Below are 22,003 nucleotides of genomic sequence, written 5' to 3' on the forward strand. Positions count from 1 at the left end.
GTAAAAAATTGAATTAACAAATTTAACCGATTGCATAGTGTTTATTGTGTGCCAGTGACTGTCTTAAAGGCTTTTCATATATCAACTCATTTAATACTAATAACCCTGTAAGATAAGTATTATTGTTCCCCATTTTACACCTAAGAAAACTGAGGCACGGAGAGGTAAAGTCATACACTTATTAAGTTGTGGACCTGAGCTTCAAAACGAAACACCCTGTGGCCACAGAGTTCACGCTCCTCCTAATCTTTAGGCCCTCGAAGTTATGTCCAAGACTGGGACTTTAATGACCCTAAAGCGGATCTCAAGGTCCAGAATGGAGAATGGAAATTGGAGGTGAAGTTTTCCTTGTTTATGATCCTGTCTCTCTGCTCCAGCAGCGGTTGGACCCCTAAAAGCTAAATGTTAAAGTCAGGGGAAGGGGCTTATGGGTTTAAGGTCAATTTTTTTGAACCTATGGAATTTCCCTCCAATTCTGAAGCAGCCCCTTAGTGACGAATCAGCTGCTTATCCCACAGATTTTGCTATTAATGTAGTTTCTAGATGATCAAGAAGACGAAATAAAAGACAATTAAACTAACACTAAATGACATATAACTGCTAAATAAATCTTTTTTTCTAATCGTAACAAAATGAGACCCAACACGAATCTGCAATTCCAACGGGGCTGGCAGCGCAGCGACCATTTTTGTTTTGCGGCCGTGCGCTCTCAGAGCATCTTGACTAACAGGACCCAATGGAGGAGGCGGGGCCTATCAAAGAGAGGGGCGGGGCCTGGGGGGACGTGATGATTCAAACGGACTAATGAGCTCAGCGCAACTGGCAAACGCTGCCAATGACCGGGCGTTTTGGGGAGGAGCCCACAAGCCCTAGTGTGTGTGGTTGCACGGCGGCTTTGGCGCATTTTCGGCTGGTTTGATTCATCCATTTTGAAGAGACGGGGTAGCGGGGGGTTCGTCTGCTTACGGGTCTCTGAACCAAGGAGCCGCGGAGTTTGAGAAGCCAGCAGCTCGGGGTTCTGCGGTATCGGCCCCCTCGGCCGAAGTTGGGGGGGGTGGGGCGCCCAGCGCGCGGGGTGGGGGGGGTCCTGGTCTTTGGCTTCTCAACTCGGTCCTGATTCGACAGCGAACATGTCTCGGCCTGTCAGGTCAGTGCGGAGTCTGAGGCCTGGAGCGGGTTGGAGAGATGGGTGCGGGGTGTATGGTGAAGGAGTGGGGGGACACAAGCCTAGAGTCTGCGCTCTCCCGTGCCACGCGCGGCCTCCTCCCTTTCGGGCCCGAGCGCGCCCTTGAGCATTAGGGGCCTTGCTGGCGCGGAGTGCTGCGCGGGGGGTGGCGGCCGAGCGCCCATGCGCGCTTCTCCCCGCCCCGCTCCGCTGCAGGGCTCTGGGCTGCTCGGCTGCCTCCCCCGCCCGCTGCATTGGAGCGGGCGGGGTGTTCCCTGAACCGCCAGCGGCCGTAGGGGGAGGGGTGTGAAGTCAGCGTCCCTACCAGGCCCCACCTCCGCGGGGCCAGCCCCTTGGAGCCCGCTTTGGAGACATCGGTGGACCTGCTTGGGGCCCCCACCCTTAAGTGAGAAGGAATGGAGACACCCGTATTGCCCCTTCCCCCTCTGCTTGCGTGGGATTCTGAGGGGTGGGGGGAGACTCAACTCTAGCGGACCCGGGAGTTCCACACCAAGGAGGGCGGCCCTGCCACGGGGCCCCGCCTCCATCCACCGGGGTCGCCCCGGGGCTCCGCCTCCCCGATCGGGGTGTGGGCGGGGCCCGCCTTTTACCTCCCCCCCCCCCCCCCCGCCTCGCAAAATGCAGTTTGTAACTGGGCCCTGGGAAATAATGACTGTTGCTTTATTAACTCGGAATTCTGAGCTGCTCAAAAGCCCGAGTTCGCCCTTATCCATGACTAGAAATGGCCTTCTTGGGGAAATGTCCTTGCTCCGGGAGGTGCGGGTTAACAACACGACCCAAATCCCGTGTGGTTCTCGTTCCCGACAGCTCTACACTCTCACCCAGAGTACATGTCTCGATGTTTTTGTAACCCTCTCTTTACCCCGAATAACTTTAATAATAAAGGGGTTAGATTCAGTTAACCATTAGACTTTATTCTGAGAATTTCAACAAGTTTGCTGTTACCCCGCAGACGGTGGAATCGCCCTCTGCCGTCCTGGCTATTGTATGGAATGTGCCATTTATGGAGGGGTGTGGCTTAATTCAATCTGTTGAGGCCTTTAAAAGGAAAGCTGTTGCGAATAAATACTACTTTTCACGTGATGTCTGTGACGTTTTCGATGTAAGGAATTGGCTACTTTACGTAGTGTGTTCTAGATAAATAGGTAAAGGTTTAGTTTTAAAATGTTAACAGTTGTTTTCCCCTTCATTCTAACTTTTGTGAGAAACCAAGTATTTTGACCTAGATCTCTAAAGGAAGGTTTGGAACCCGTTCTATTTCCTGACTAGACCCTCCGTCTCCGACTGGTGGTGGTATAGAACCGCACACCCCACGCTCAGGGTGGGCATGTGGAGAATTCTAACTGCCTGACTGCTTTTCTGCCTTCTAAGTTCAGCCTGCATCTCTGATAACTCACCATCGCCTCCGGGAAGAGTTTTGTCGACCTTTTGGCAGGGAGTCTGAATAGATAATTTCAGGTTATAGTTGGGGGGGGGGGGCACTAAAAATTGACCGAGGTATCCCATCACTTTATGTAGAATGTTTTCTTTAGGATCAGATAAAAATAGACAATATCAAATATTTGTTTCATCTGGATTGGATCTTCTGGTGAAATCGGACTATTATTATTCTCGGCTTTTTAACTTAAGTTCACTAGGTTTTGATGACTTTACTGGGACTTTCTTAAACTCATGCCTGAATTTGTGTTTCCAGATTTAGATACTGGAACATGAACAGGATTTATATGTTTACTTGGAAATTGGATTTTTAATATCACCACATGGAGACAAATATATTAAGCATGTTCTGTAAGATTTTTGGAGGCATTGGGATATCTCCACAACGTTTTTCTTGCTCAGTATGTTGTTAAAAATAATTTTAACTATTTGCTCCTACATGAAGAATGAAGTTAATATATTGTGGGCTCTTTTGGGGGTCACTTTCAAATTATTAATTTCAAAGCAACTTGGTTTTTTTATTATATATTTTAGTGATAAAGGCTCTTTGTAACTATTTTTTTAAGTTTTTAATATACTCATAACCAATAATAAAGCAGAAATAATTAAACTTGAGTTTGGTGGTTTGTTAAATTTTCAATTAAAAAAGTCCTCTTAGGGAAGTGCTTTCGCTTCAAGGTGTAATTGAAGATCTATGTACCTGAGGGCAGTTAACAAAATAATAATCGACGTTGATATTAGAATAATTAGCCTTGTTTAAAAAAACAAACAAAATTATTTTGGAAAATAATAGTAGTGCATCTTGTTTTGGAGCACGTTTCTTCCCTTAGGCCTGTATGGAATTTTGAGGTTCTTTTGGTTTTCACAGAAGTGTAAATACTATTCATTTTCATTTTAATATTAACCTTAGCATTTAAAGAAGATTTAGAAGTATACTAATGGCTGCTCTGCACCAGTTTCCAAATTAAGTGAATAAGCTACAACAGATGTGTGTAAATAGTGTTGTTATCCTTACCTTTGACAGTATATGAGTCATTGTATATAAATGAGAGCTCAAATATTTTGGGCCTTGCATTCAAATTTATACCATAAAATTACAATCTTGGAGCTAGAAAGAAATTTCGGCAAATTCATTTTTCGAAGGATTTAGTGGGCACCTGAACAAATGAAGTGCCTTGCATCACACACTAGTAAATGCCAGATTGGGTGTAGAACCCAGATTTCTCATGCAGTCTTGCTCATCCTCACACTCCCCCTTCCTGCACAGTAATCACTTTGCCTTCTGCCTGATAAGTATTGATGTTATTGTAGTGTGTGGAACTTTTAACTTTTCAAAGTGCTTTCGTGACTCATCCCCATGAGGAAGGAAGAAAAATGCTATTACTTGTAAAAGGTGAGAAAGTTCAGAGAGATTTACTGACTTGACCAGACTGTAAACCAGGTTTCCTGAAATTCAGCGTGGTCTATCCTCCAGAAATAGACCTCCTTATTGTAAATGATCCAAGTTACTCAAATCAAGTGATTTGCCTCTTTGCAGCATTAAGTGTACTTGGTAACTTGTCTTTTATTTAGTACTGGAGATTGCAAGTACTAAATAACTGAAATTAACATTGAACGTTTCTATGTGAAATCATAGGCTCTTGCAGATGGATACAAAATTACTTTTATTTTTGTCATGTTTATAATTAAGTTGAAAATTAACAGCTTTCCCAAGATTCCAGATTGCTTTCTTTCCCAAGAGAATTTTGTTTGAGATGTGTCTATATTCTAAAAATTGACAATCTCTCTTATCAGAAACTTAGTTTAAAAAAAATCTTCAGTTAAAGGGAAAACTTGGAAACCTGAGACTTACTGATAGCTTGGGATATATGATAAATATGAGCAGGAAGACAAAAAATTTAGTATCCTAGTAAATGTGGTTAAGGTGAGACTGGTTTTTTATATCTCTTATTCTCTACCTCGGTTGGGGGTACTGTTAACCTTTATTATTACTTGTCAACTTTCCTCTAAAAAGACATAAACTCTCCTATAGACTTTACCTTTAAAGGTAATGTCACATAACTTGCAAAACCTAAATAATGGGGGAAGTTAATTTTATAACATCACTTGAAGTGTTCAACATTTGCTAACACATGTTAAGCTGAAATTGTAATACAATGTTTAAAGTGTGGTTTTTAGAGCAGTTTACAGAAAATAGTTACTTTGCTAGAGGCTTTTACTTTGTCTTATTATCCTTATTACAACCCTATAAAGTAGGATTTTTAAAAATTCCTACGTAACAGATGATAAGCTTAAAGAGTATGTTACCTGAGGTCATAGAACTATTAAACCTGAGCCAAGATTTGAACCTTGATTTTCTGAATACAAACCTGGAGTTCTTTCCATGGTGCCCGTCTTTCCTTCCTAGTATTTGGCATGGAGATGGTCAAATATTTTTTTATTGATTAGTTTCTTCAGTGGTGAATATATTTGACATACATAGGTTTTTTGTTCTATATAGAAAATATTTTAGGGAACATGTGGCCCAAATGTTTTAAATAGTTCAACTCAGTATTTCAAAGTCTTTTCAGAAATACTTTTTAATTAAAAGTACTTTTTAAACAACTAGAACTTCAGGAATTAAAGTGAAGACATAATAGCAAAGTCAGATTTAGACCATATGAATTTTACCTATTCTCCTTTTTACAAGGTTTACATTTACTGATATTTGTTTCCACATAGAATGTATTACAAGTAAACAACATCTCGTTTGAAACAATTGGGGCCATATACATTTGGAAGTTGAAAGTTTTGCAAAAGCTTTACAAAGGCGACAGCATGTCTGTACTATATTAATGTGCCATCACCAGCAAGGCTGGGATAGCATTCCTACCAAATATATTACTATCTCTGTAGTAAAACTTAGGAATTTTCACACAAAATAAAGTAAGAAACCCCTTATTGTTTAGATCAGGTCAGGTTTACCATCTAAGTTACGAAAAAACTAGGTTTTCAGAACTTTATGAATTTCTAAATTGTGCGTTACAAATTTTGGACCTTTAACAGAAGTTCCTTTCTCAACCTTAAGTTTTAGAAAAAATAAAATCATGTTGAAACTCAGTGTAGCTATCACTAAGCAACTCTTTGTACAAAAATATTCTGCCCGGTACTTTACACATATTTAAAAATTTTGAAACAACTCTTAAAGCAAGGTATATATTATCCCCGTTTCATATATGAGGCAGCTGAGGTTTGGCTAAATTAGTTGACAGTTGCAGTTCACCTAACTATTAGGAGGTGAGGCAGGAATTCAAGTCCAAGTGTGGCCAACCCAAAGCCAGCATGGTCTTTCCTGTGAGACCGCCACGAGTCATTACTCTTTCTCACAGTAGCATACTTTGCCGCCTCTGGAGGGAGTCACAGTTCATGATAGGACTTTTGTGGGGAAGGCCAATTTTAAAGTGAGCCTAATTAGAGGAGGAGGATAGAGAAAAGGACAACTAAAAGATTATTTTCAGAGAGGTGAAGGGAGGGAAAGAAACATCCATGTGCGAGAGAAATGTAGATCTGTTACCTGTCACATGCCCCCAAATGGGGTGCTGGCCCTCAACCCAGGTATGTTCCCTTACCTGGAATTTAATGGGCAACCTTTCAGTTTGCGGGTTAGTACCCAACCCACTGAGCCACACCAGTCGGTCAATTTTTTAATATTTTTTAATCCTCACCTGAGGGTATGTTTTACTCATTTTTAGAGAGAGAGAGGGAGAGATGTAAACAACGGTGGCTTGCCTCCTGTACGCACCAGGACTGGGGATCAAACCTGGAACTATTTTGGTGCGTGGGACGATGCTCCGACCATCTGAACTACCTGGTCAGGGCAAAAGGACAATTTTGGGAAGGAACAGGAGACTATGTGAAGGGATTAAAGAAAGATTTACCTGAATGTAGAGGAAAAAGTGAAGTGTAGTGTGAGACTTCTTGTGGAAAGAATTGTGAATTAGATAAAGTGGCGTTGCTTAGAGATACATGTTTTGAAATACAAGAACCTTTCCCTGTTAACTAAGTGAAGAGATTTCAAACCCACCTAAAGCAGGCTGCAAGAAAATTAATAGATTCATCTTATAGGTGCAAAAATACCAAACAGAATATTAGCCAACTGAATCCAATGTGTATTTAAAAATATATGATTAATTAAGACTTGTCTGAGAAACAAAACTTAAAATCTATCACTGATTCATATTAAAATGTTAATAAAAGAGAAAAACCATGGCATTTGAAAAGGTTCAACACCTATAACACCCATTAGTACATTACAGTTAGGTGGAAATTAAGATAAAAAATGGAGTTAATTGAACTGAGAAAAGTTAACAAGCTAAGGTAAGTTGGCATTTTTGGTATTTAACATAAATCAGCTATGAAGCTATTGTGGGAGGTAACATGGCACAGCTGAAGAAACCTGGGTCTCTGGAGATTTGAGTTCCAGCCTCTGCATAAGTTTATGTAATGGAGATGGTGAACTGCATTTGAATAGTACCTTGCATTTACAAAGCATTTTATAATTTTCAGTCTTTGTCTCATAGGCCTCTTTCAGCTCTGAAAATAATACAGAGAAAATAATTTTGAATAAAGGGAGATTGGTTCTTTTTACTTACTTATGTATTTGGTCTTTTTTCCCCCCAGAAATATAAAGCAAGGCCACCAAACTGTAACTCTGGGACACCATCCATATTACATCCACATTGTAGTGCATGTGAATGGTGCCCCTCTGGAGTTAATAAGATAATAGAGTCTGCACAACCAGATGGGTTATATTACAAACTTGGTTTCTTGAACTTAATAACAATGAAGTTACTGAGCATGCTCTAAAGTGTTAACTTCTATTTGCATTTTTAAAATTCTTAGCTGAACTAGCACTCTCGGGAGCACACTTGCTTTCCTGGATGCGTTTTCCTCCCTGCAGGCCTTTCTCTCTCCTAAGCTCCAAGGGCCCTCCTTTTGCTTCTGTAACTTGTTTCCTGAGCCTACGCAGCCCAGCTGGCTCACTTCTACTACCTCAGTAACATTCTAAATAAGACGATGTCTTATAATTTGAAAAATAAATAAATATAAATTCTTAACTGTGAAGAAATAAGTGTGACTCTTTAGATGAACTGTCTTCTTGGATTGAGACAAGAGATACTCTTAGTTTAGAAGATTGCCATGTTGTACACAAAAGAAAATATTTTCCACAGGGCTACTTTGAAAATAAGGCATCCCTTTGTTTTATCGTAAAAAGTGTGTTACTGCCCTGGCTGGTGTGGCTCAGTGGATGGAGTGCTGGCCTGTGAACCAAAAGATTGCTGGTTTGATTCCCAGTCAGGGCACATGCCTGGCTTGCAGGCCAGGTCCCCTAGTTGGGGGTATGCGAGAGGCAACCAATAGATATATCTCACACATCAGTGCTTGTCCCTCTTTCTTGTTCTCTTCCTCTAAAAATCTTTAAAATGTAAAATGGATGAAACTGATCATTGCCAATAGGCTTCACGTTTTTCAAAAAAAAATGTTACTACATTCTAGGAGGTGGAACTGATTTTTAAAGAATTGCATTACTATTATTTAGAATAACTATAAATAGCCATAATTATAGGTCTTTGAAATACTTAGGTGAAGAGACCATAGGTTGCCAAAAAGTGTTTCAACTGGATATAATATTTTCAGATGCTTCTTAGTGCATACCTATTTTTTGATTTGAGCACCTGTTCGGTTACCTGCTAAGCAAAGGGTCATCAGGGAGATTTCATCTGTCAAGACAAAATGACCCCGAAGATGAACTACTTGAAAAACCAAAATTAGCTTGATTGAGAAATAAAAACAACCCTGCTTTTCATTGGGCTGGGATAGCAGAGCTGTCTGAATTCCACAGACGTGCTGCATCTGTAAAGATTTATAATGAGTCTCTAAAATCAACAGACTATCAGAAACTTTGCTGCTTGAAATTAGTAAGAATGAAACATCACACTTATGTCAGAAAGCACTAAATCCTTTTGACATGGAGAACCAGACTCAATTTACAACTTCAGAGCTCCAGAGGAGGGACTGCCATACACAAATTTCACATCTACCTTCTTGGCCAAGAAATAGGATGAGAAGAGGTCCACTATGCAGTCCAGACTTAATGTTGACCCCTTTACACACAGTCCTGTTGTCCTGTTGAGCCTATCAAGGCACTGCTTCATTTAAATTTCACCTAAATTCTACCCTTCCCCAAATCCTGTTAATTTTCCTATTTGGAGTAATTGCCTTCATTGTAATAAATGAGTAAACCTGCAGATTTGTCCTTGGTGATAGGGTTAAGACAATTGGGAAAGATTCCGCAGGTGTTAGACACCCTCTTCGCTGCAGACAGGGCTCTACTTGGTAATGTGCACATCTGAGACCCCTTCAATTTCACCAGCTTGCAGTTTCTCTATCCTAATTGCATAGGGTTTGCACTAAACTTTAGGGCAGAAATCTAGCCCATTTTATTTATCAAACATTTATACTCAATGAAATTTGTTTATGACTTCTTTAGATTTTTCTATTTTTAGAGAAGGGAAGGGAAGGAGAAAGAGAAAAAAACATCGATGTGTGAGAGAGACATAGACCAGTTGCCTCTTGCATGCTCCCAGCTGGGGATCTGGCCTGCAATCCAGGAATGTACCCTACTGGGAAATGAACCGGCAACCTTTCAGTTCGCAGGCCAGCACTCAATCCACTGAGCCGCACCAGCCAGGGCTGTGTATGACTTTTTAAGCAAAATATTTTCCTATATGGAGAGAATATGGATGTTTTGGGAATGAGGAGTTCCATACATACTCTACTGGACTAAAACAGCATGCTGATCTTTTTTAAGATTTAGTAGAGGATTGTGACTATTACCTAGTAACAGGTGTCCCTGGCTGATTGTTCAGAACTCCTTCACTCTTACCTTTTTGCAGAAATTAGAAACTTGCTTTTTCCATATGAGAACTTTTAGGAGTTCTTTCCTATAAGGTTTTTTTTCTTGTTTTACTTTCTGAGCTCTCATATCTTGTGACTTTTTAAATTTTATGTTTATTTGTAAATAACAGAATGATATAAGATGAATTGGAATATATCTTAGCCAAAATAAACTTGAAGCTCAAAATAAATGAAGTATTTGTAAGAAATTACCCTGAATTGAGTTCAAGTATCCTGGTTTCTATGAATTAATATTCTTATATCCTGAAAAGATTTGGCATATAAATAATTTTTGAGGGATGGAAGAATGGAGAAAGGCAAATATCCCAAGTTTTAAGAGGGGAAAATAGTTAATAAGCAGAAACTTGAATGGCATCAGTCCTATAGAGTAGTGAGGATTGTTTGAATGTGTAGGAAGATTTGGGAGGCAGCAAGTGTTGACAGTGCCCTGTTGAGATTGTAGAGCTGGGAAATTACCATTTGTGGCTTGTAGCAGTAGTAACGTTACTCAGACTTTGTGAGCATTAGATTCTTCAGGTAAAATTAATGTTAATTAGCTCCTCTTGGGAGATTATTGTAAGAAGTGAGAATTTTTTTTTTAAGTTTATTTAGAAAGGTACAGAGGTAGTTGGGCTGTATAGGCTCAGAAAACAAATTACAGAAGCGAAAGAAGGGCTCTTGGAGCTTAGGAAAGAAAAGGCCACATGTGTTCCTGCAAGAGCACGTGCACTTACTGAGCATTTAGGCTGAGTATCTGGCACATAGTAACTGCTATTGTAATTGATAACAAAAGTCAACATGGAGTCACAAAAACGAGTCTCATAGGTGAGTATATTTCCTAATGCTGACTTTCAGAGATATCTCAAGTATTTGACTCGGATTTTGCTTTTACAATGTAGGTAATTTAGCATGTTTCTTTAATTCAGGTTTTTCAAAGCCTTAACATGTTTAAGGCGATGATAGTATCTAAACTGATCTGACCAAGAAACCTTTGGAAAACCTATTTTTACAGAACTCAGTTGGAATATTCTGTAATGAGAAAATTTTTTAAATAAGACAAATTTATGTTCTTAAAATTATTCTTTTAATTAGCTGTGTTTTTGTGGTTCCTGGAAATATTTTGTTTGAACAAAAAAGGTTTGTTCCTAAAACGTGTAATTATTACTGGTTTAAAGCTTCTCAATTCCTCTTTTAAAAAGTATATTAGCATACGCCCTGGCTGGTGTGGCTCAGTGGATTGAGTGCTGGCCTGTGAACCAAAGGGTCACTGGTTCGATTCCCAGTCAGGGCACATATCTGGGTTGCGGGCCAGGTCCCCAATAGAGGGCATGTGTGAGGCAGCCATACATTCATGTTTCTCCCACTTTCTCCCTTCCCCTCTCTAAAAAGAAAGAAATTTAAAAAAATTTTTTTAAAGAAAAATTTATTAGAATAAAAGAATACTGTTAAAAACTGGGTTTCTCTTTCAACAGGAATTTTTTTAAAAGATTTTCAGAGAGAAAGAGAAACATTGATTCATTGTTCCACTTATTTATGCATTGGTTACTTCTTTTAAAAAAATTATTTAGTTTTAGAAGGAAAGAGAGGGAGAAAGGGAGAGACACATCGAACCAACAACCCTTTGGTTCGCAGGTCAGCACACAATACACTGAGTCACACCAGCTAGAGCCATTGGTTACTTATAGTGTGTGCCCTGACTGGGTATGGAACCTGCAACCTTGGTGTTTCGGGTCACTGCTCTAACCAGCTGAGAGCTATCAGTCTAGGGCCTCGAGGGATTTTTACAGAGCTTCACATGAGGTCCTTGTGGGGAAGATGGAGAAATGTGGGCAGAATGAAAGTTCTGAGCGGACTTGTGCCTCAGTAGCCATACCCAGAGAAGACTGATTAATAGATTGATGTGAGCCTGGATGCCTTAAAAGACACTGTTCTTGGCCTGTGCTCATTAAGTTTGTGGATAATACGAATTTGAGAAAGATAAAAATTATGTTGAACTCTTGGTACACAAAAATGTTTTTAGATTTTGGGAAAAGGATGTTTTAGTCATTGTAATTGCAATATCCAGTCATTGTTTGACATAACAGCCCAAAAGGCAACTGAGATCTTGGATTGCATTAGTATGAACGTAGAGTAGAATAGGAAGAGGAGAGTCATCATCCTGATCTGCTCCCTACTCCCTAACACACCTTTTTAAAACCGTGTAATGTTTAGATCAAGGCACTACTTCATAGACTTACTAAATCTGAGGTGGTGTGGAGGAGAGCAACTAGGTTGTGAGGATACTTGAAATTTGTCATGAGGAAGAGTTAAAGGAACCCCCCAGTATTTAGTCCCTGCTCTATGGAGGACACGTTAGATTTAGACCATGGTAATCCCAGAAGGTAGATGAGACAATTGCTCAGTGGATTTTAGAGGCAGATTTCACCTCATTGAGAAGAACTGCTGCATTACTGGAGTTTTCTTAGAATAGCCCGCCTTGGGAGATAAGGAGAGGTTCTCAGTCACTCCCTGTTGATAAGATAAATTTGGGGTAAGGCTGGATTTAGACCGTCTAAAATTCAATAGACTAGTAAATATAATGCACGTGGTATCATCATCATGTCTGTCTCTTTCTCTCTCTCTCAACTCTCTCACACCACCAAACAATGATAGGTTTTGTGAGTGCTTAAGCTTGCAACAGTGACTTGTTATTTTGTTATAGCTATAGATAAATAACAAGTTGGTTTTTATGGAAAGAGAGTTTGGAAATTTTTGCAGTTTTTCGTCTAAAGAGGTGGCTCTCAAACATTTTTGATGAGGTTCTAATAAACACATTTGGCATTGCACTTTGGTACATACCAGTACACACCTGAAGTAAGTTTCAGGAACTTATTATTTAGGTACAGTTTTCTCTGATATTTTCTATTTTTCTTTGAAAATGAAGGTTATATACCAGTAAATTGATATCAGGACTCATTAGTGGGTTGTGACTTATAGATGAAAAAACATTGTTCTTCACGGTGTCATTGGTCTGAAGAAATATTTTTACCATCTAGGTGATCTGTGCTGGCTATTTTGAGTTTCTCAAAACTCAGATTTCAAATGTACTCAAGTGCCTAATGAGAAACTTGTTACATTCTAGAAAATTAGCAAGGTGATTTTGTTCTTCCCTGACCAGAACAACATAATTTATTCAGGATGAAAAAGCTTGATTGAGCTAAATAAAGTAGTAGATTGTCTAAACGTCTCTCGAGAAAATGGTTTTGTTCCCTTTACTTATAAAGCTTAGGGTTTTTAAAAGTTCTGCTCCCTCACCTGGAGCTTGCTTGTTATGGTTCTCCATGTTTTGATGTGCAGATTTATTGTAAGGTAGAATTGGATTATGTGATCTTTGTTTTCTCATCCAGAAGTTAAGGAGTTAGGTGAGATAACCTCAAAGGTCTGGTGATTCCATCTCTGGAATACTGTGGTTCTTGACCCTTCAGAATGTTGGCTTTACATACCTCACTTTTCAGGAATATTATGTTTTGGTCTTAGATCTCTGCTGCTGTAAGAAAGAAAAAGCATTTGGAGGGTACACTTACCAGTATTTAGTAGAAAGAGGTTGATGATTAAGAGTGGAAGAAAAAAATACTGTTGTTCCCAAACTGCTGGAGTTACGAGCATTTGGTGCATCAAACAGATCTTGTAGTGTTCTTTGTCTAACTTCCAACTTTATCTTTCATTTAACTGATGCTAAAGCAGGGGTTTTTCACCTCAGCCCTCTGGCGGCCATCTAGGAATTGGTTCATTGTAACCAAGGTACTCTTAAAATGTAAATAGATTATGCAGTTTTTAAAGTAAGAGTAGACACATAATTGAAGTTTTTGTGTTCCTATATTTTATATTTAAACATTTGTTTTCCTTAGAGGATTATTTTTTAAGAGAGAGAAGGGATTGACCAGGGATTGAACCTGCACGTGCCAACGCTCTAATCAACTGATTGAGCTATCTGGCCAGGGCACAATTTTCTTTTCTAGTGCAAACTTTTAGACTTGTTTAGATGGAACTCCCGTTTATATGAGTGATAGAAATTGATCTGACTTGTATGGTAGCTTTAAAATAGCTATAACTGCTGTTTTCTCTGGCCTTACTGATAACCTGAAAACTTTATCACAAAGTTGGAAATAGTATAAAAACAGGGGCATTTTGGTATTGCATTTTAATGAAATGAGCAAAAAACCTTTTAAGTCAGTCTTTCAAAATGGTACTAGAGCCAATACTCTAAGACATTTTAAAATGAAGTGACTTACATTCAGGTAATTAAGAATGTTATTTACGAGTGTTGAAGATTTGCAGTGATATTCTGGGTGGAACGAGTTAGTGCTTACAAGTTATAACAGCCACTATTTATTGGATAGTTGTGTTCCTGGCACTCACAACAATCTTGAGAGTTAGGTATTGTTATTCCTATTTTACAGGTGAGAAAACTGAAGTTCATTGAGGGGAGGTAACTTGCTCAAGGACATACAACTAGTAAGTGGCAGAGCCAGGATTTAAAACCAATTCAACAGTCTGTGTTTTTAACCTCTATTCTATATTGAAATTTTGTTTTTTTTCCTCCCAGTTCTAGTTGTTGATGCTCATTTTACACTGAAGAGTTGGCTTAGCTTTGGCATTTAATTTATGGTATTTTGAGGAAGTAAGAATGTTTCTTTGTTTTCAGTTAGAAATAGAACTTCTTAAATATTTCTCTTAAATGTTGTGCTTCTATCCCAATATATCTTGTCAATTTCCAGCTTACATAGGAATAAGTTAGTGAAAAATGTGTTTCAACCCTAAATAAGGTAAATCTCCAAGTAGTGGAAATAGTATGTTGTTTGGAATAGCAGCTTTAGAGGGCAGGAAATGAACGAAACTATTATTATAAATCATTATAAGACTTACTGTGAAAGAACCTTGTTATCATAGCTCTTGTATTTCAATTATTTTTTTCTTTTCCCTCTTTAGCATTTATAAATGGATGCATTTTTTGACTAGTTACCTGTAGAACAAGGTTGCTTCTATATCCATATTTTGCTTTACTCAGTTTTTGTAGTTTTTATGATAAAATGACATTCTGGCCATTTCCACATCATTGAAAGTTAAAATATTTAGTGTTTCAAAGGAAGGAGTGGCTTTCTAATTTGATTTTGAAACTTTAAATTTTACTGCATATATGTCAGTATAGTTTACATGGCATTTTTGTAGTTCTTACTGAAACTAGAACAGAAAAAGTACTATGCCCTTTGCGGTTTGGCTCAGTTGGTTGAGTGCCCTCCTGCAACGCAAGGGGGTCACTGGTTCAATTCCTGGCCAGGGACTTGTGTAGGTTTCGGGTTCAATCCCAGGGAGCATGCAAGAGGCGACCAGTCGATTTTTCTCTCCTCTTTCTCCCTGCCCCCATATTTAAAAATAAATAAAATCTTTTTTTTAAAGAAAAAGTGTACTAAGTAGTTCCCTTTTAATTTCTTAAAGTAACAAGTTATTTAATGTGTCATAAACTAAATTTTCTTTTGTTAGGGGCAGTGGTAATTCAGTGTCTGATAGGCTGAAAACTCTAGTGGCACATACATCCTTTCTACTGATACCTTTTCCTACCATAATCCTTTGCAGAGGCCAAATCCATTCACTCATTAAATGCATCTCTTGAATTTGGTGTTCAAATGTACTCAAGTGTGAAGAAAAGACACTCCCTGTCCTCAAGAAGTTCACTTTTGATAGAGAAGACAAACATTAGTAATTATATAGTACAAAAGAATCAAAGTGAGGTTGAACTTATTATGAGTAGGAGTGATATGAACAGCATTCTAGGCCAAGGAGCAGCATAACCAATAAGAAACAACATAATTGGAGGAGTTACAAAGTTCCTGGGTTGCTTGACTGCTAAATGGCAAGAAATGAGACTTTAAGAAGATAGGATTTTATCCTTTAACATATCTTATAAAATTAGATTTCTAACAGATCTCTTAAATTTGACCCTAAGAGCAAAAAGTTCAGAAAACATTTGAGTGACTACTTCTTCTTGCTCTGTATGAGAAATGCGGGTGTAAGATACGGCTGTTACTTTCAGGAGGCTCAGGTTAGTAAAGAAAAAAATGGCACAGCAATACGTGTTAAGGTACCTAGTATGCAAAAGAATAGTTGACCGTTTGCAATTAAAAAAATCATTTTTCATTAAACTTCAATAATATTTAATTTATAGAATAACTTCTTAGATCTGTCAGCAACTTAGGTAATAAGTTTCAACAGGGGAGGATCTGAGGCCAAGAGAAGTTATCTGCCTGAAGTTTTAGAACCGCAACTCAGGATTTTTATTAACAAAGATTCTGTACTTATTACTGTATAATTCCTTTCTGGAGTGTTCCCTAGTGATACACTAAGAAAGTGACTATCTTTGTCAAACTGCCAGAAAGTTCTTTATGTTGAACCCACATTTAATTGGATCACCAAAGTTTACTACTCTCATTTTAAAGCCCTAATGTAGCTAACCTGTTTTCCCTTGTTCAAGTTAAAAATCTAGTTTATTCAGTTGTTCTTCATTTGACAATGCATTTCACCATTCTAGTTACCCTCCTTTATATAGTCTCATTGAATGAATTTATTGATTTACGATACCCAGAAATTGTAGTGATATTTCAGTTGGGATTCCACCAGCATGGATAAGCTGGAATAATTATGCCTGCAATTTCAGAAACTATACATTAATTATTAGTGATTAAGATTTAAAATTCCCTCTTCTGGGTACTTTCCTTCCCCTGGTTCCATGACCCATATACTGTGATCCTAAGTAATGCAGAAAATGATTGTCTTTGCATTACGATCAGAATACTATTACTCATGGCATCTGTCATTAAAAATCACTATTTTGGTAGAACATGGTAGGAATATGATCGCCAGCCCCCTCCAAAAAGTAGTTTGTTGTTTAGAAAGAAGATATTTTTCTTTTTTTTAAAAATTATGGTAAAGTGACAAAATACCATCCTAAGCGTTTTTAAGTGTACAGTTCAGTAATGTTAAATATATTCATTTTGTTGTATACTCAACCTCCACAACTTTTCCTCTTGCAAAACTGAAACTGTACATGCCATTAAGTCCCCATTCCGCCCTACCCCAGCTCCCGGCATTCACCATGCTCCTTTCTGTTTATGAATTTGACTACTCTGGATATAGTGTATCAGTGAAATTAACTGTCATATTTTTAATATTAACTTTCCTAATAGAATGATGGTATCTTTGATACATAAACTCATAACAAACTGCTAATAGTCTACTGTTGACTGGAAGCTTTACCAATAGCATGAGCAGTTTATTAACACATTTGTATGTTACATGTATTATAATACTGTATTAATACAATAAAGTAAGCTACAGAAAAATGTTATTAAGAAATTAGTATGGAAGAAGAAATACATTTACAGTACTGTGTTGTATTTATTGATACTGTAAGCTTATCTCAACTCTTTACAATATGAAAAAAATCTAATAAGTGGACTCATGCATTTCAAAGCAGTATTGTTCAAGGCTCAACTGTAGTTAGAGAATTTTTAGTTTCGCATTTTGACTCATTGAGGCAGTAAATTGAGAAGATAATTCATTGTTGGTAGACTAAAGAAAAACTGAACGAGAAAAAATTCCTTAAGAACCTTTCTTTTTTCCCCTAAAGCCAAGGGTATGAATATGCTCTTAAACATCTAAGCCCCAAGTATGTTCTTAGAATTCATTCCTACACCTACCATTTTGCATATTATATAGAAGTTATTTGTACTGTGCTTGAATTCTGACCATCCTGTCTTTGAATTTAAATGGTGTCTTAATCTTTATTGTAAACCAGGAATGTCCCTCGGCTCAGGTTTAAATATAGTTGGTGGTATGTTTCTCTTAATCCTTTCAGTTCACTTGTTCAGTATTATTTAGTTACAGTGCACCTAAGGCTCCTTTGGAAGCCAGGCTATCTGGATACTCACATGGAAGCTTCTATACAGAGTGGGACAAAAATAGATTTACAGTTATTCATGTGGAAAATAATAATACAATAAGTCATATAAGAACAAACATATACTCACAACTGTAAACCTACTTTTGCCCATTCTGTACATTTCTGAAGGAGGAATTTTAAACTTTTAGGTTTTTAGAATATGAAGTAGGAAAGTAGAAATTAAGGTTTGTTTGAGATGTTAAAAAGATACCTAGTAGGAAGTACTTACCATCATTGAGTCAAGTAGGTACCTAAATTTGTTAGATCTTCATATTTTTCTTGTATACAGGCCCTTTAATAAAAAGAATCTTTTGAATGGGTCAGTTTCTTTTCTTCTTCTTCATAAGGCTTAACTTACTGTCATCATTATTTATATATTATAATGTAATTATATTTTTTAAAAAATCACTTCATCGTGAAAACAACAGTAATAACTTGTTTATCCAGGTATACGTATATGTGTGTATGTAACAGTAAGAAAAAACATTTACAGTTTCAGTTTGTGTACATATGATACCGCTGTATAATGAATATAAATGGTAGTTTGGATCATTTAGCTGTTTTATGTGTGTTGGGGTTGTTTAGTGGGACAGAAATATTTGATCACTGAGGTGAACAATATGAGAATTGTAGTTTGAAATACTTTTGGTTCAAGCTGCATGTGAAGTTTTTTGGCTGAGGTGGGAACTTGTTGAAAAAATTTTTTCAGAGAGCTAGTTTTAATTCTGCTTATGAAAAATGTGTTCTAATATCTTAGAAAAGCACTACATTTTTATAATCTTAATTAGAATCTCTTCTTTCTACAGAAATAGGAAGGTCGTTGATTATTCACAGTTTCAGGAATCTGATGATGCTGGTAAGTTTTGTGATTTTGATAAATTATAAGTTAGATCCTACTAGTGGAAGCATCACCAGCTTACGTACTTTTTTATAATGCTTTCAGAACATTTTATTAATTTTAGACTATTTATGCATGTAAATTACATCAAGCTGTGTGTCACACAAAAGTTGAACTTGTGTAGATTTTAACTTTCCCTTGATATAAACACTTGAATAAATTTTTTCTTAACTTGGTTTTGTAGTCCAAAGTTGAAGTGCCCAATAATTGTAATGCAGTGTTTATTAGTTAATATACCTCCTGCTATAATCACAATTTAAATTTGTAACTTTTAATAGGGAATATTAAGTTTTTTATATAATAAGGTCACTAAGATGAAAGTATTTTGTGAAACAACTTTGATTTGTGAACTGACTACATCATAGGATGAGAAGTGTATCTTAAATATTAGCCATAACAGGTTTCTTTAGAATATGATGTTTGTTCGGTTTTTTTAATTATTGATTGATTTTAGAGAGAGTGGGGAAAGGGAAAGAGAGGGAGAAACATCAATTTGTTGTTCCACTTATTTATGCATTCATTGGTGGCTTCTTGTATGTCCCCTGACTGGGAATCAAACCTCCAACCTACAGCATATTGGGATGATGTTCTAACAAACTGAGCTATCCAGCCAGGGCTAGAATATGATGTTTCTAATCTCATTGTTTTCCAGGTACATTTACTATTCTTTTTTCTTATTTTTTAGAACTAAGATTACTGTATAAAGATAATATATGCACTATGGGAGAATTTAGAAAATACAGAAATGCATAAGGAAGAGTAAAAAAAATTAAAAATAATCCAAACACCCACAGGGAATACTAAAATTTATGAAATGCTTACTAAATGTTTACATTAATTCATTTAAACCTCAGAACAATCCTGTTAAAATAGGATGTATATTATTTCCATACTGCAGATAAAGAAACTGAGGCAAAGATATTACTCAAGCTCCCTTAGCCAGCAAATGGCCATTTTAGCCATTTTATTGAAAAAGCTTTTGACTTTTTTTCCCTTTAAAGAAAAATATTGATGCCTTGCTGTGGAATTTTGGGTTCTGTCACTCTCCCACACTATCCCTACTTACAAGTATCTTACTCATGTTATTAGAAGTTACTTGAGCCCTGGCCAGATAACTCGATTGGTTAGAACATTGTCCAGATACACCAACGTTGTGGGTTTGATCCCTGGTCAGGGCACATATAAGAAGCAACCAGTGAGTGCATAAGCAAGTGGAACAACAAGTTGATGTTTGTCTCTCTTTCTCTCCTCCTCTCTCTTTCTCTCTAAAATACATTAAAAAAAAAGAAATGTTACTTGAGCCCTGGCTGGGGTGGCTCAGTGGATTTAGGGCCATCCTGTGAACCAAAAAGTCACCGGTTCATTTCCCAGTCAGGGTACATGCCTGGGTTGCAGGCCAGGTCCCTAGCTGGGGGCATGTGAGAGGCAACTGATCAATGTTTCTCTCACACACTGATGTTTCTCTCCCTCTACTTCTCCCTCCCTTCCCCTCTCTCTAAAAATAAATAGATAACATCTTTTTTTTAAAAGTTACTTGAAAAATTCCTATTAATGGTCATATGATATTCCATAATAGAATTTATAATGTATCCAACCATTTAATAATTGCTGAAGCTCCAGACTACTTCCAGATCCTCACCATTATGTATAATGGTGTAGTAAACTATTTTGGAAATAATCACCTTAAGGTAGGGTAATTTTCTTCAGTTTAATAGAGCTTTTGAAATTGGAGATATTTTCCTCAAGTGCCAGAATATACCATAATTGATACTTTAAAAGGAATTTACTTAATAACAGAAGTTGTATTACAATCATAGAATTGCAGATTCTTCACATTCTAAAATGCTTATAATATACCCATATTACTATAATAGTTTTCAAATAAATATGAAGATGAGAGAACAAGCGAAAATATTTAATAAGTTAAAAGGGTAAGATATAAAATGATAAGAGATATTTGGCTATGGATATATTAAAATATATACATAGGAAGACCAACGGGTAATATGCAGAAATGGAAATGATTGAGTTAAGGTGGTGGGACTGGGGCAGAAAAATTTATTCTTAAATGAAAAAAAAGTATATGGGAAATCCTGCCCCTCATTTAAATAGCATGAGATAATTATTTCAGTAAATACAGCGGTAATTTCTACATGTAAAAATCATAATATAGTTTATTGACTTTGAAAAATGCTATTTAGATGAAGATTATGGAAGAGATTCGGGCCCTCCAGCTAAGAAAATTCGATCATCTCCTCGAGAAGCTAAAAATAAGAGGCGATCTGGAAAGAATTCACAGGAAGATAGGTAAGAGGCTTTGTTAAGCTCTTCCTGCTTACACTGTCAACCATTCTGAGATGAGGGTAGTTTCTGATCACTAAATTAGTAGAATCTTCATTTCTTTTGGGAAGGCACTTATGGTCTACTTAATGTTGTTTTGCATATTAGAGGTTGGTCTCTTTTTAAGGTCATGAGGCTTGCTTGGACTCAACCTGGAATCCAAGGTGATCTCCAAGAATGCCTTAGTTGCCACCTTAAACCTCTAAATACAAGCAGAAAGATTGTTTAAGTATGTAACTTGTTACCTAACATTAGTATTGACATTTTCATTGTAGTAACAGCAAAGAATGAGTGACCCTTCATGTTCAGTTACAAATCACTGGTAGAATCATAACTAAAGCTTAAAAAATTTTAAGTGTATAGGCTGCCAGGTTTTACTGCCTATAATCAATTCTCCTTTGTTTAGATAATTTAATCATTTGGGGTCATTTCCCTTTCCTTAGTTTTATAAATGACTTCAGATGAATTGTAATTTTACCTAAATTTCCTCATGAGACCAGGATGTTGTAGCTTTCTCTGCTCTTACAGGCATACGTATATCAGTGCATGCCCGTCCTCAGTGTGGCCAGCCTCCTTGATGAGGGTGATAACGGCAGCTACCATTTATGATTGTTACGTGCTAGTCTCCATTATGTGTTAATTTGTATTTATTATAATTTAATATTTATCACACCTTTATTAGAGAAAGAAATGTTAACATAGAGGGGTTCAGTGATTTATCCAAGGTTACCCAGCAAATGGACCAATAGGTTTTGAAGTCATGTCTGTTGGACTCTTAATATTTTTAAAGATTTTTTTATTTTTAGAGAGAGGAGATGGAAGGGGAAAAGGGGGAGAGAGACATTGATTGGTTGTGTCTCATTCGCCCCCAAATGGGGGCCCAGCCCACAACCAAGACATGTGTCCTGTCAGGGAATTGAACCAGCAACCTTTTGGTTTGCAGGCTGGTGCTCAGTCCACTGAGCCATACCAGCCAGGCCAAAGTCCATTTGTTAACCATTGAGCTATATCACTTTCAAATAAGTATTAGCAGTTCAAAGACATGAAATAATAGTTCTTACTAGTTTTTCTAAGATATTTACTAACAAGCACTAACGTAACTATAATAAAGCCCCAAGCAGAAGTCTTTCCATTCTGAATTTACAGGATGCTAAATTTGCAGAAATAACAATACTAAATATCTACATTTACCTAATATTTTATGTTTGCTTGTATTGCTAACATCTAATAT

The 22,003-nt window shown here is 37.3% G+C and overlaps 1 protein-coding gene across 2 annotated transcripts in view; it reads left to right on the plus strand.

The window, feature by feature from the left end:
- Nucleotides 1-1,053: 1,053 nt before the first annotated feature.
- NUCKS1 (nuclear casein kinase and cyclin dependent kinase substrate 1) overlaps nucleotides 1,054-22,003 on the plus strand; it is a 31,564-nt gene continuing 10,614 nt past the window's right edge. For both annotated transcript variants that reach the window (XM_054563249.1, XM_054563250.1), the window contains exons 1-3: nucleotides 1,054-1,147; nucleotides 18,341-18,390; nucleotides 20,634-20,739. In XM_054563249.1, coding sequence (XP_054419224.1) covers nucleotides 1,131-1,147; nucleotides 18,341-18,390; nucleotides 20,634-20,739 — 173 coding nt within the window. In that variant the 5' untranslated portion in view covers nucleotides 1,054-1,130. The remainder of the gene's footprint in view (nucleotides 1,148-18,340; nucleotides 18,391-20,633; nucleotides 20,740-22,003) is intronic.

Source organism: Pteronotus mesoamericanus, unplaced genomic scaffold (assembly GCF_021234165.1).
Source record: "Pteronotus mesoamericanus isolate MK-2021 breed Mesoamerican mustached bat unplaced genomic scaffold, CSHL_Meso_final scaffold_705, whole genome shotgun sequence".
Classification (NCBI taxonomy): Eukaryota; Metazoa; Chordata; class Mammalia; order Chiroptera; family Mormoopidae; genus Pteronotus; species Pteronotus mesoamericanus.